This window comes from Protopterus annectens, chromosome 4.part1 (assembly GCF_019279795.1).
Source record: "Protopterus annectens isolate FY-2018-M chromosome 4.part1, PAN1.0, whole genome shotgun sequence".
In the NCBI taxonomy this organism is placed as follows: Eukaryota; Metazoa; Chordata; order Ceratodontiformes; family Protopteridae; genus Protopterus; species Protopterus annectens.
Window position 1 is genome coordinate 473,248,035 of NC_056734.1, and position 14,785 is coordinate 473,262,819.

Genomic DNA, 14,785 nt, shown 5'->3' on the forward strand with positions numbered 1-14,785 from the left:
GGTGGTAGGAGGAGTCTGAGGGGGATCTGGTGACTGATCTCAGTCAGGCTCAAACTGACACCTCAGTGAAAGGGGTAGCAATTGCCCAGTGGCTATCTCCTACCTAGGTTCGAGAAATCCGAGCAATGTTACAGAAGTCTGGGGACATGTTCACTAGGAAACCTGGGTGCACCCACCTGGGGCAGCACCATGTGAGATCAGCAATGGCAATGCAGATGGGATCTGAAGATAGGGTATGGGTTAATGTGTTCCCAGACAGGAGCATGTGCCTCAAGCCACATTTCTCAAGGGTCACTTGAAAAACTAGCTTAAGTCTTCAAAGGGGGGAGATATGTGATGATGTGAGGTATTACCAGCTATGCCAGGAGAAGTAGGGCAATGGATGTGTAACATATGCCAACATAGCTAGCTGGAGTTTTCTTAAGAATTATATGTCATTTGTATATCAAACTGATTTGTACAGGTGCTTGTCTTGATAATGTATTTGTAAAGCTGCTTGTGTTAAAAATGTACCAACAGTGGGTCCTGCTGGACAGAAAAGAAATACAACTGTATGTCATACTGTATTGTCACTGCTGAAATGAATATATTGTACCACAGGATACTGGAAGAGAAGAGGTTCATCTCAGTCCAGCTAACTTAAAAAATTGTCTGAAATTAAATTACCTGGTATAGACCATAAAGACTGTATCTTACATTTTTGATTGCAGCCAGAACAAAATGTGTGTGAAAACCAGGACTAGAAATCCTACTGCATTGTCCTTAGGAGTGAACTAATTGCTACACTGGAAGGGTGGAAGTTTTTGAAATTATTTTACAGCTTCCAGATGGTATAACACATCTTAGCAGAGTCTGTGTGTGTGTATATATGACACATATGTGCTAGATTCTAGTTCATTTTCTAGTAAAAGGGGTAGGGTGGGAACCTGAATCAGATGACCAGATATATGTAATGTCATTCTGTAATCTAGCACTGAAATGTTTTAATGCTAGATGAAACAGAGGTCTCGGGGCAGTAGTTTTTGAAACCTGACAAAGAAGGATCACGCACCCACTTCATCTTGCCTTTTTCAGGTAAGTAACCAGGGAATAGTAATTCTTTAGATCAGTCAGGAAAATATAGTGAGAGTAGTTAAGTACTGTTTTCTGTATCTGTGTGAATCTATCCATCTGTGTTATTTTTAATATTTCCTTTGACTGAAACTCTGATGTTCATTGTAAATAGATATTCGGCATTTTCATGTTCTTTTTATTATCCATTATTAAATATATTTAAAATTTTCTTTGTGACTGGTCTTTTAGAGAATATTTTAACCTTTGAGAGCACTTATATTTATTTGGTGACACTGTGGCCGCTCCTGAAAGCCTTGCTCCTTGGTCAACATTACTACTTGTATTAGTAATTTCACTCAGTATAATTGGGTACCCTTCTAAGAGCCTTAAAGTAACTGTCTGGTGGCAGTGAATATACCTTATAGTCTGGGCAGAGGGGGGAACAGCCTTGTCCTAGGGGTGTGTGTGTGTGTGTGTGTGTGTGTGTGTGTGTGTGTGTGTGTGTGTGTGTGTGAAAATCAAATCTCAAAGAGTATGTGCGTCAGCAACTTGGAGCAAGGACACAGAGCACTGGTTTCACAGAGAGGACGGTGGGGGACTTGGCTTGGGACACTCGGCTAAGGACTCAACTCTACAGCTGTGTCACTGGGAAGTCTTATTTGGAGGCCTGGTGTGAGGGAGAGAGAAAGTAAACTCAGCCCCAGTGTGCGTTCCCTGTGTGCTCTTATAGGAAATTGTGTTTGGTGCAGAAAGCTACATCTGGAAATACTGTGTGTATCTGTTTTTGTTCCAAGTGAATGTCCCTCAGTGGTGTCCATGGTGTGGATTGAGACTTCTTGATCACTGGCCCAGACAAGGGACATCACAGTAGCTAAGAACTGAATAACCAAACAGTGAAAATCCAATCAGGTGCCAGCATACCTCTCAACCTCTTAGCGCAACAAATTTGGACAAAGGCCCAAAATCAGGGACAGATTTTAATCATCATCTTACAAACTTAGAGATTTTATAGAACAACAGGTTTTGCATTAGCATGCATTTCATAAAATATCTGAAGTCTGAAACTCAAATGGATATTATTTAGCAACTTTGGTCTTCAATTCTTTGCCAGAAAACCACAAATTTTATGAGGAACAAACCAAAAATCTGGACAGTTGACAGTTATGTGCACTTAGTATGAAAGAGGTGCATACCTCTCAACTGGCCAGATTTTCACAGAACGTCCAGATTTTTGCCTCATATTTTTATTTCGTTCCTCATAAAATTTGTGACTTTTTTAGATTAAAGTTGTTAAATAATGGCATACAATTGTGTTTCAGACTTCATATCCTTCCAAAAATGCACGGTAAAACAAATCTTGTTATTTCAGCAACTTCCAAAGTTTGTAAGAGCAACATTTAAAACCTGTCCCTATTTTGGGGCCTTTACACTTTGTAAAGATTTTTTGAGCTAAAAGGTTGAGAGGTATAAAGAGATGGTAAGTATAACAGATGGTATATTAGAGATGGAAAGGGATGGGATGAAGTACAAATCAAGCAGATTACTCAAGGCAAAATGAGCAACCTAGGAGAAAGGAAAACAAGAACAGGAATAAAACAGAGAGAGAGATAAGATTGAGGAAACAGGAGTTAAGACGAGAAGTGAACAAAAAGGGGGAAGGAAAAGTGTGGCCTGGTGATATAGAGGACATAGCAGATGTCTTTATAGTACGTCAGTGGAAAATAAGTGTAATGGTGTAAAAACATAAATTACAATGTTGAATTAATTATGCTGTAACTCTTGGGAATAGGTTGGGCCTGATTTTATACATCAGTAAATTGGAATGGGAACTTATTTTTAGATGTTATCACAAAAAGTGGGCCAACCACCAAGAGAAAGTAGTACACCATACAAGAGGACTGCACAGGAAATGTAAAGTGTGAAACATGTTAAAAAGTAGTACTATAAAAAATATCAGGGACAAAGCCAAAAAAATGGACAAAGGCACAAAATCAGTGACAATTTTTAAATTTTACTCTAATTCACTTAAAAAGTTAACGAAACAACAGCAGGTTTTACACTGTTGTGCATTTTCTGAACAATAAAGTATGAAACTGTGTGTCTGGCATTACTGACTGTAATCCTCAGTGGATTACTACTAAATGGAAAATTTTATGAAGGATAGGGGGCAAAAATATGAGGCATAATCAGGCTATAATAATAATAAACAGCAAAGAGCTATGTTGACACTGTGGCTGTCTGGAAATGCAACCAGATTTAAAAAAATGTACTTCAGTGGCAGGACTGTTGATCTCTGGAATGATCTGCAACAGCCACAGTGGACCAAAAATAATAAATAACAGTTTCAAGGAGGCAATTGGCTGACAGACAGCTGAGATGTTACACTAGCAAACAAGGCAGACTAGAAGAACTTCTGCCATCCTTCTTCATACCTTCATATCACCGTCTCACAAGTAAGTTCCTTTTTACAGTTAACCAATAGTTTCCACTTTTAAACCCCTATGAATATGCCTTATGTCTGCTCCAGATACTCTTGAATTTTACCTAGGTTTCTAACTTTCTCCCTTCATAAAATCATTTCCATTCATGTATTGTACTTTCTGTGAAAAAATTGCTATACACTGCTAATGAATAACACCCCTTCAACTGCTGGTACCTTGTTCCCTCACTTCCCTTCCTGAAGCTCCACCTCTAGGAAGTTGGAGATTAAATTCATTCTGACTCGGATGTAGAGCTTGTCTTATTTCACCTGCTTCTTTCAGGACTGCTTTCATTCTGTCAAAAATTTTATGGATGTAGGGCCTCCAGACTTGCATATTGCTGACGAGGTGGCCTTTTGTGAAGTACAGCATTATGTTTCTACAAAGCAGGGAGTGATAACCTTGTCTACTGCAACTACCTTAGAAATCATCTTATGTCTGTAAGAGTCATGAAGAATAAACGTGTGTGTATATGTTCAAGCGTATGCATGCACAGGTGTAGAGAGTAATAACATTGCCATATTACAAGACTACGTTAATTGCAACCAACTTAAAGATCAGTTTATGTCATTAAGAATCATGAAGCGTGTGTGTCTAATGGGAAGGGTAATACTCAAAATAGTTAATCTGAAACTGAGGCAGAATGGAAAGCACGTCATACAAACTGCTGAAAAAAAGAAGAAAGGAAGCTAATGTAGAGATCAGTACAGTTTCCTGAAACTCTATATGCTACACGCTCTACACTAGTGGTTACTAATAGGTTTGAGGGAATTTTCATTTTGGCTTGTTATTCAGCTCAATGAACCTTTATTCATGAAGGGCTCATGAAGCACTTTGAGAACTACACAACATTTTAAGAGAATACTATATATATGCACAAGAGATAACATACATCCTCTTACTTTATACTCAGCAGCTAGGATTTACACGAGCATAAACAAACTGACACCATAAACTAAGCAGAGCCTTCACCACTGCACGGCCTAAACAATGTAATGTCTTGCTTGTAGGTATCAACCTGTTACGCATGTTTTGGAAATAGCTCACATCGTCATCCTAGCTACCTGGAACTGCTCCACTGAAATGCTCCAATCCGTCTACTTACTATGGTAGAAATTTTTAATTATGATGTGATCACTGAACCTATAAACTTAAGCATAACAGATTACACATTATTGTTCAAGTATCCTAAACTACATAATGCAGTTTGATTTGTCAGCTCCTGTGTAATAGATCAGAAACTATTGCACTATTCCAAACTATGTCATGTAAACTTAAGCCTTGTGCTTGACCCCAAGTCATAATGTTTGAAAAGGGTCCATATTGGTCAGTCCATCTACTAAACAGTACTAATTTTAAAGTACAGAGTTCACATTTTAGAAAGTTGCAACATAACATTTCTTCACTAGTGAATCAGGTCTTTGCAGAATACAGTACTTCGTCTAGACAAACCAGATTTTCATACATAATACAACTTGATAAAGGGCAGCACAAAAAATCCCGACAATGGGACAGCAAACAGCACAAACAAAACCCCTTGCAGGTACACACAGGTAATGAATGATAAAGTAAAAAATATATGCTGGATATGAAAATAGACCATACCAGGTCGGCCCATGCCAATCTTTTCAAGGTCTTCATTTTTAACGTAGTCGAAATGAGAGAGGCGGGTAACATTGAGGTCATCACGGATCCGCAGGAGGTACTGCTGTAGTTGCACCTCTGTAAGAAGTTCAAGGAGCCACTCTGTGCCCTCATCTGACTGCATGCTACTACCCAGCTTCTAAGAAAAGAGAGAAAAAAAAAAAAAGGAATCATGTCAACATTAACAGTCAATGAATAAGCAAAACTAAAACATAAAATGTATTCCACAGAAAAATACAGTAAATCTCCTGCATATTCTTCTGATGTATTTAAATATTCCAAACTTATGAATCGATTATGTTCTACAGCATTGCAGCTTCTTGTCTAATAAAAACATAATGATATCCTCACAGACTATGATTGACTGAACAGCTTATCTGTAGGTGTCTGAGATCAAACAGTTCCTAGGGTTGGGAAACATGGCCCTACCCCATGTTTCTGTGAACTCAAAGTTAGTACATATAATTAGTGCAGGGTGTAAAGGGTACAGGAGGACTTCACCCCTGCAAAAACAATGTCTTATGTGTTTAGTTATTATTTTTTTTCATGCACCAAGGATGTTTCTTGGCACATGCATAGTTGCTTGACAATGTATGTGATTTTAACAAAAAGAAGTCTATATTAAGCATGTCAACGATTGGTATATATTCAATGTATATGAATATGTCCACAATATATATATATATATATATATATATATATATATATATATATATATATATATATATATTCAAGTACTTGAGTCATACCTGATTAAGATCACATGCCAGTGAAACTTCACTTTAAAAAGAAATGCTTTGTCAGGAATATAAATGCACGGTATGTTTTAATTTTTTAATGTTATGCAAAAAGCACAGCAGTCAGGTCAGGCAAAGTTGTACAATATACTTTAGTTAAAGAAAAAATGGCCTGGCTTCTTGAATCTGTGATGAATTATCTTATGTATCATATTTTGGATAGAACTACACTCCCAGGTGGCAAATAATGACCTGTCCCACTCAGTCTAACCATTTTGATAGCTACAGGATATACGTAGATCCTATTTAAGCAACAGCTTATTTATTTTTCCATCCCATACAGGATTATACCTGCCGCACACATTCCAAACTTGTGGTACTGTTTCTAACCCTACAACTTCTTCAGAAACCCTCTTCTAATCATCCAATACCCTTTTGCCAAATAAATTATTTGATATATTTCTTCTCAGCTGCCCACCTGTATTACCAGAACTTGAAACACTATTTGACAATTAAAACATACATAAAGACTGATCATTTCATAAAACATCTAAAAAGGCAAAATCCAGTACAATCAAAAGTATATATAAAAAAAAACAGCCCCCCCCACACACACACACACACACACACACACACACACACACACACACACACACACACACACAGAGAGAGAAAAATAAGACACAAGGTAAATAAGAACAACATACTGTGCACAGGAAATAAATTATAACTTCCAAAATAATACCAGCCTTGTTAAACAGCGTTTAAACTCTTGATGTTTCTGCATGCTTATACAGTAGAGAGTTGATTATCTGAACTAATTGGGACCTAAGGTAGTTCTGACAATTAAACTGTTCAGATAATCAAACCTATAACTGAACCAGATAAAAAACTTTTAAAATCTTGTTTTTTTCTTCACATAAGAATACACTTTTTAACCATTCAGTGATTCCAGTTGACAATAAAGAATATTACTCACAGACGAGCTGGCTATAAGCTCAAAAACATGCTCAAGTGAATACATACAATGTTTACATATTCAGACTTTATGATTTTTCCTACCTGAAAACTTTGGAAGGCTGGTTCGGACAATTGACGTTTCGGATAATCGACTCTCTACTGTACTGGGCTATCAGAAAAATGGTGGTTTTCTTTTCAGCATGTTTCGTCTTTAATTGTGAATTAGTTAAAACCCTCAGACTCAAAGCAGAATGGAGAAAAAGATGGACACTTGACTGTTGCAAACGTGATATTATGGTAGCAGTATTCTCAATACTGTAATATAGTGTGAGCATGTAAATTAATAGTATAAGAAGCTGTCGGAGATTCACTGATGGTCCTACCCAGACTTATTCCTCTGACCTACCTACCTGGTACAGCATAATATCACCACTATCAATAACATTATCCCAAAGGTTTGCTTCCACTTACTTAATACCAGACTGCTTGCTTCACAGATGCCCGACCATAACTGCTCAAGGAGGCAGTTGCTCTTAGCAAATTACTTAGAAATAAATGGAATTTGTGGGAACAATACATGCAGAATAATGTTCAGTAGGAGGAGGAGTGAGGTTTAAGGGAAGGCAGGAATTGAATGATTTATGTAATGCTGGACAAAAAGACAGTTATTAAAAAAGAAAAAAAAGAAAATGTTTAATGTGTACAAATGGAAAAAATGTTAATATATTTTGGTTCTTTTCTATTAATTTTCTGTTAATGAATGTGTGGCTATCTTAAGTGACATTTTAATAAAGGTGGTTAAAAAAAACTGGAAATAGTTTCAAAGAAATGTTTATATTTGGAAATAAAAAAAATTAAAGATATGACCTGTTAAGGCTCCAATACAAAAATAAGACGAAGTGGAAAAGTTGATATTTAAGTGGAGTATATGGATTATCTGCAATGGCAGCTGAGAAGAGGCACTATATAATAAGACAATGGAATTTAGAAAGCAAGTTAATTTGATAATACTAAAAAGTAGAACTAGTTTGATTAAGGTTGATATATATGTGTTTCCATTTCTTTTTAACTATATGTTACATAGAGATATTATATGATGATCTTATGTTTTTGTAAGCTATGTTAAATAAAGTTACCCCCACTCTTTTCAATAAGTGTCATGGGTTCTTTTACATACTACCAACTCAGGCAGATGAGACCTGTGTTTAATGTCTCATTTGAAAGATAGTGCTTTAGGAGTGCAAAATACCTCACATCTCCTGCATTGTTGCATCAGTAATGGAAAAATGAATTAAGGCACCTGAATTGGAAAAGGAATATAGGGTCCTTTGACTTCCCAGCTATCAAAGGCAAGAGTGCTAGCTGTTGAAACAATGACACATGGATGAGTTGGCTGATTTCCCTGAACCCTAAAAGGCAGACCATCTTCTGACACTCATTTATTATCTACTGTGCTAAAACAGCCAAACAAAACTCCACACTGCTATAATCACTTTAATGTCTTCTGGTACAAAGACACGTTTTACTCCAAAAATCATCCACAAACATTAAGAATCACAGGCATGAAAGGACAATATTACCACTCACTTGGAACTTGAATGCAAAAGACCTACAGCATAACTTACTGATGTCACTACCACTGGACCAACAGTCTAGGTGATTTTGTAAAGGGTAGATCAAGTGTGTATCACTTGACAGCCTAACATGATTATTCCCAATTCCGTGAGAATTCTTACTTACCTTCGCTGTCTTTTCCAATTGACTTTGAAAAAAGAAAATGATACTAAGCAGCGGCCTTACAAATGGCAAACAAGGGAATGACATGGTCTTCTTCATGCTTATTTTGCAATATGAGACCTATGTACACTAACCTTTAGGCCTCTACAAAGTCAGATAATAAAAAGCTGTCGCCACTACCTCACAAAAGACACACAAGGCAAGGACGTCACCTTTCTCTTTTACAATTTTTAATTACTGAAACAAACATAAGCAAAGTAAGGAATTCCAAGAAAAAAAGACCTCAACTTAGATCAAATTTTGTCGAGGATTGCCTTTTTCTTATTACTACCCAAACATATCTACACCTTTTACAGGATTTTTATTAAAATAATTTGCAGGGGGGGGGGGTCTGAGCACAAATCTAGTCTTAATGAGCACCGGAATTTTACATCTGAATAAAGAAGCTCAAAAGACTTGAGCAGGAAAACGTGTAGGACCTTTTGAATGACATAGAAATCTATTAGAAACCCTGAATAATGTACGTTACTTATAAAATCAACCAAATTGAAACTTCAAAATGTGGAATGTCCTTTCTATCTTATTGCATACTTGCAAATATCTTAATGTTTCTCAGTTACACAGAGCATTTACAGAAAAGCCACAAGCTTAACAGAACTAAAAACACATATCCAGATACTGACTCAGACTAAATTTTATTTCCTTGTGCTTCTGCAGAAAGTCTTCTAGGGAAATCAAATGTGTAAAATGAATCAGTCCACTGTTCAAATAATTATTTATTTCAGCCATTTCAAACACTCATTAAGGCTTAAAGGCATAGTAAAATTGTTTTACCATACAAACATACATTTCAAAAATTCAAATAATTTTCAAGAAGCATTTCTCAAATGAACAAATTAAACTAGATGAGGCGCTACCATGGCACATCTAAATTCAGTATAATGCTTCAATATAATATTCAAAGCATTTATTATATTGCCTCCTTTCCCATGCCTATATTTTGTTTTACCACATCTTTCATATGGTCCCGAATTCTAACTTTATTCATTCATATCATTTGCCTTAAAACCTTGTTCACAATAACAAAAAACCCAATCAATAACATACTGGACTGACAACTGTTACAGCTTTTCAAAATCATTTTTGTTGGTGTGCATTTTATCCTCTTTTGTTTTTATTTGGGTACACTCATACATACTTACGGGTACATCTAGTCCTTTTGAAATTATTTTTAAAAGCTAGAGGATGGTATTCAGAAACAGGACACGGCATTGCCTGAAATAGCACAATGAGTGGCAAAAAACAAGTGGATCTGTGGTGCAATGCACAGCACACTGGACTTCTAAATAAAAGGCATTCAGAGGTCGTAGGTTTGAGCCCCCTCCTGTAGCAGGACAATGACTCGACATGCTTTTGTGTTATATTACACTATACTGCTCAGTATTTGTTCCTGTAGTGGTCATGTTCACTTGTGTACCTTGTAGTCCTGAGGTCTGTTACCTGTTGTCTTGTCTGTTCTCGGTATACTGATATGGCTGTCATCATAACAGTCTTTCACAATATTGTGACCAAGCTGTAGCATGGCAATTATGCTAATGAGGCACTAAAACATGATCATCAGCAAACTGTTGCCACACTGTGTTGTGTTATCAATCACAGTGTTATCATGCTCGACCGCCTGTGCCTGGGCTGAAAGGTCATGCACACAGTGAGCACATGTACAGACATCATGAAGCTCCTAGGACCACCTGTCTACACTGATGATATTTTGCACCAAACAACAATGTTGATGCATTCATGTGTCCAATACAAATGGCTATGTGCAGACAGCTATCATTTACCTCCTCATTCTCACCCATGGAGTTAACATGGCTTCTTCAGGTGCTGATTTCAGCAGAGCTCCTTGCTGGTGCACCCACAAAACTAAAAGCTTTCTCCACCTCTTGAACTGGGATTACAGAGAAAGCTTGCTGGACCAGTATGATGTCGCTCTCTACAGGTTTGGGAGAGGAAGGTAAACTGTCTACTGTAAGCATTCTGTATTTTTACAGCAGCCGAGGAGACAAAACAGAATCTGGTGGCCAATGGAAATATGACAGGTTCTCCAGGAAGTTGTTGTTTGCAGTTGGGATATCTGAACAGATCATCATGCAAATATACAGTATTCTGTTACATTTGTTTTTCTTTTGCTTGCTTTTTTCCTCTCCCTTTCTACAGGGTCAGATGTGGGGTAGACTGACCTGAGGCAAAAGCCGCCTTGGTTTTCAGGTCACTGTGCTTGCTGCTTGGTCATCAGAAGTCCCCAGGTCTGCCTCTCTGCAGTGTGACAAAGTTTAACATGTAGAAGGTGACCTGAAGGGCTCGCTGCTGGCCTCTGTGGTCACCTCTTGATGGAGGGCGAAGGCTCTTCCTCCACTGAGAGTGGTCTGCAGATGTCAACCCCCCCCCCCCCAGTCACCTGGAAGCAAATGGTGATAACAAGAGGCAGGTCAGCAGCTTGACACCTGTAACAGCACTCTGGAGAATTTCCTTGTGTAGCTGATGGAGTTACATGGGCTAATAGTAAAGAACTTTTCATCAAATCCTAACCTATCAAACACTACTAGAATCCAAATAATGTAAAATAGTACCTACCCTATCTCCAACTACTTTGATCCTCCCAACTTACATAACTCTCCCATAAACTTCATGTACTGCATTAGAATGTCTTCTCAGACCTCTCACTCTAACCCTAACACTCTACTCCTGCTTCCCAAGAATAAATTTCCCGATTACTCCCTAACCCCAAAACTCCCCTCCCGCTTTCTAAACCCAAATTCCATGACCTAAGACTCCTCTTACTCCCTAAACCTAAACTCCTCGGTCACACCTAACAGTAAGACTTTCTTCCCACTCCATAATCCTGAAACACACTTCCCACTCTGGCACTAATCCTAAATCCTCCCTCCACAATGACAATTAGCAGTGTAAGAGAGAGAGAGAGAGAGAGAGACATTTGTATTCACTTACATTGTTAAAGGAAAACTCTACCTTGGAAATAAAAAAAATGCATTTTTTTCATTGTATGTTTGTTTTCTGTGCTATTTTAATGCATTAAAATAACTCCAGGTGCTTGTTATACATTTGAATATGTTTTTCACAAAATGGCCGACAATGGGGCCTGACATATTAACGTAATCTTGCTTTAGAGCTTTCTTGTTGCCTTCCAAGAAAACATTTAGTCCCCTTTATATTAGTGATGCCAGACATAAGGAAGTGATGATGTTTCCTAGTCCGTTAGCATACAATAGCAGCAGGGTGAGTCACAGGCATCTTAAACACCTTCTGTAGTAGTACTGCTCTTGCATTTTATTCCTGAATGACCATACACATTTCTCTCACATTCTGTTACAAGCCATTCAGAGCAATTTATAGCTGTAGCCATAGAAAGCAGTTAAATTCCAGGCTTTTGTAAATATGTTCATTTTGTACTTCTTTATTATGAGCACTAACAGACACTTCCCACACTCTTGGAGGTGTCGAAACTAGCTCTGTAATCCAAGAGATGTTGACTACTCAAAGGACATGTTCTGCAGCTCACTAGAGTCCGCAGCAGGAAGGAGAGTTTTCTTTATCCCTAAAGTTGGAGAAATGTGCTAATGTGCTTGCTATTTTTGCTTAAAAGTACTTTGCAAGCACAGTAAAAAAGTACAACTCTTGGCTCTTGAATTTATATTAGAAGTTTGTTTAAATTGAGGCACAAATACTTTTACAAATTACATTTTCCCACCTTTGCTGCATTGGCATCCCTTGATTTATACTGCAGCATTCTGTCCACTTCATTTAAATCATAATCATTGAACAAGTCATCAGTAATTCTGTGTGTAAGTCAAACTTTCTATAAAACTGTTGCAGTTACAGGAAATACCAATTATAAGCAGATCACTACAGAAATTGTGCAGTCAGTTATCAGTGTTGTTATCTTTTTCAGATGCCCAAAGTGGAACGATCTTATTGAAATCTGAGTATGCAGGAAAAACTATGCCAACTTCAAATAAAAAACAAATATTTGCTTACATCTTACTACCAACACAAATATTTTGTGATGTATAGTGTTTGTTGTTTACGCTACTTTGTATACTAAGATGACTTAACTGTAGTAACAAAGATTTCTGTGACATTTAAAAGAAAGTCAGAAAATATTTTTTTTCTTGCAAAATATCAGCATATTTACCATTTTTCATGCCCACTGCTCAAATCAGGATTGCTCTGCTGAAAGACAGAGACAGGTGGCAACTCTTTCAGCTAGGTGCACTGATAATGTTTCTCTTCCTCACTGCTTTAAAGACAACAGAAAACAGTTTCACAACTCTGTTTTTTATAACAGCTGTTGAACTCCTGGCATCAGTAGGACTAACTGCCCTTCTAAGACTGTCAGATGTATCCGATAGGGTTGTTGTTTCTTTTGGCTTATCCCGGTTAGGGGTCGCCACAGCGGAAGTCCGGTCCGCTAATATTTGGTAGTGGATTTTTATGTGCCGAGTTACCAGCCCTGATGCACAACCTTCAATGAAGGCACGCTCATTCATGCATGCCTCCACACAGAAGACGCTTTAGCTGAGAATCGAACGGGACAACGTCTTGCTGTGAGGTGACAACGCTACCGCAGCACCACTACCGCGGGAGATGCATCAGATAGGGTAAACTACAGATTTCTCTGTATCTTTGGTATGTCATACAGGCGGAGTAAATTCCTGTGCAAATTATGTGAGAAGTTAAGCTTTAAAAAAAAAAAAAAGTGAGAGGGCCTTTCCTTCCTTTGATTCCAAGGCAATGAAATGGGCTTTTTGTAAACTGGTACCTACACAATAATTACACCAGAACCATACTGTAGGAAGAAAAGCAACCTAACAGTTGAGTTAAACTGTAGGGGAAGGTGAAATTTCCCTTTAACTTACATAAACATGCACCATATTGAACATATATTTTGTGACCATTGACAATTTGATAAAATGCTGCAAAATTTATGCTGGCAAAAGCAACATTGATGACACAAACAAAAACTTCCTACCTATGTCCATCATAGTATTCCCTTCCTTATTTGTCATTCCTAATCCTCCCCATTGCCCCCTTAAGTGTCAGTATCTCCCTAGTCAGTATTTGGATGCATACGTTTGTTTGCCTGCTCCTGTTTCCTTTCCTATATACTCCCTCCTATTTGCATTTACTCCTTACTACCTTCCCCCAGTACCCTTCCTAAAAAATGTAACATAGGCACCCATCCCATGAAAAATACCCCCCTCCCTGACACCACCATTTTTCCTCCAGCCATGACAGCCTTCTATTGCTCTTAATATTTCTGACTTTACTGTGTCTCCCTTTTCTCCCCATTTATATGATAAAATAAACTGGTGCTTTTCTGTGGTGACCTTTCACTGGTTGGTCTCAGACCTCATTTTGCAGCTATGAGGTACTTCACTGTGTGTGTCTGTATGCATAGCATTGGTCACATAGCCTCCTTGTTGCGTCTTCAGCCATGTGACTCTCATAATGTCAGCACTCCAGTAGCTCAATTACTGCTACTGCAACAGTTATGCTTTACTATGCAGCCTTTTCCCCAGCATGACAGGACTATGCTAGAACTGAAGCATACCAAATCGGCATTGAGCCACATTGCACTGCCTCCTCGGTGTGACCGACCACAGTGAAGTAGCATTATGAATCTTTTGGAATACCCCAATAACCTCTCCCATATTTAAAGCCTTCTCAAATGAAAAAAAAAATTACAAAGATATTTCCACATAATAAAAATGTGCTAAAATGCATTCCAATTCTCCGCACAATACATGATTAAGAAAAATATAAAAAATCAATCAGTTGTACGGAAAGGTAAACAATACAAACTCACAATGTAAACTTTATGGTATTCTACAATGTTATTTAGCTGCTACAAATGTAAATAAAGTAAAAAAAAAAAAAAAAAAAAAAAAAAAAAAAAAAATAAACAAAAATGCAGATTGATGGAAAAAATGACATTTATCTGTTTAATTTCCCAACTCATTTTGCTTTTCTTAGCTTAAATCAAAGACTACTGCAAAACTGGGTCATGTGATATGGCACACAAAGGCTACATTCACTACATGCAATGAAAAAAAAAATTTCAAAATAAATTCCTCGACTCCATCCATATTTTTT

The 14,785-nt window shown here is 37.5% G+C and overlaps 1 protein-coding gene across 3 annotated transcripts in view; it reads right to left on the reverse strand.

Annotated features, from left to right (window-relative positions):
* The window catches only part of TNK2 (tyrosine kinase non receptor 2), a 1,226,346-nt gene that overhangs the window by 1,027,596 nt on the left and 183,965 nt on the right, over positions 1–14,785 (reverse strand). For all 3 annotated transcript variants that reach the window (XM_044070286.1, XM_044070284.1, XM_044070285.1), the window contains exon 2: positions 5,139–5,316. In XM_044070286.1, the coding sequence (XP_043926221.1) occupies positions 5,139–5,316 (178 nt within the window). The remainder of the gene's footprint in view (positions 1–5,138; positions 5,317–14,785) is intronic.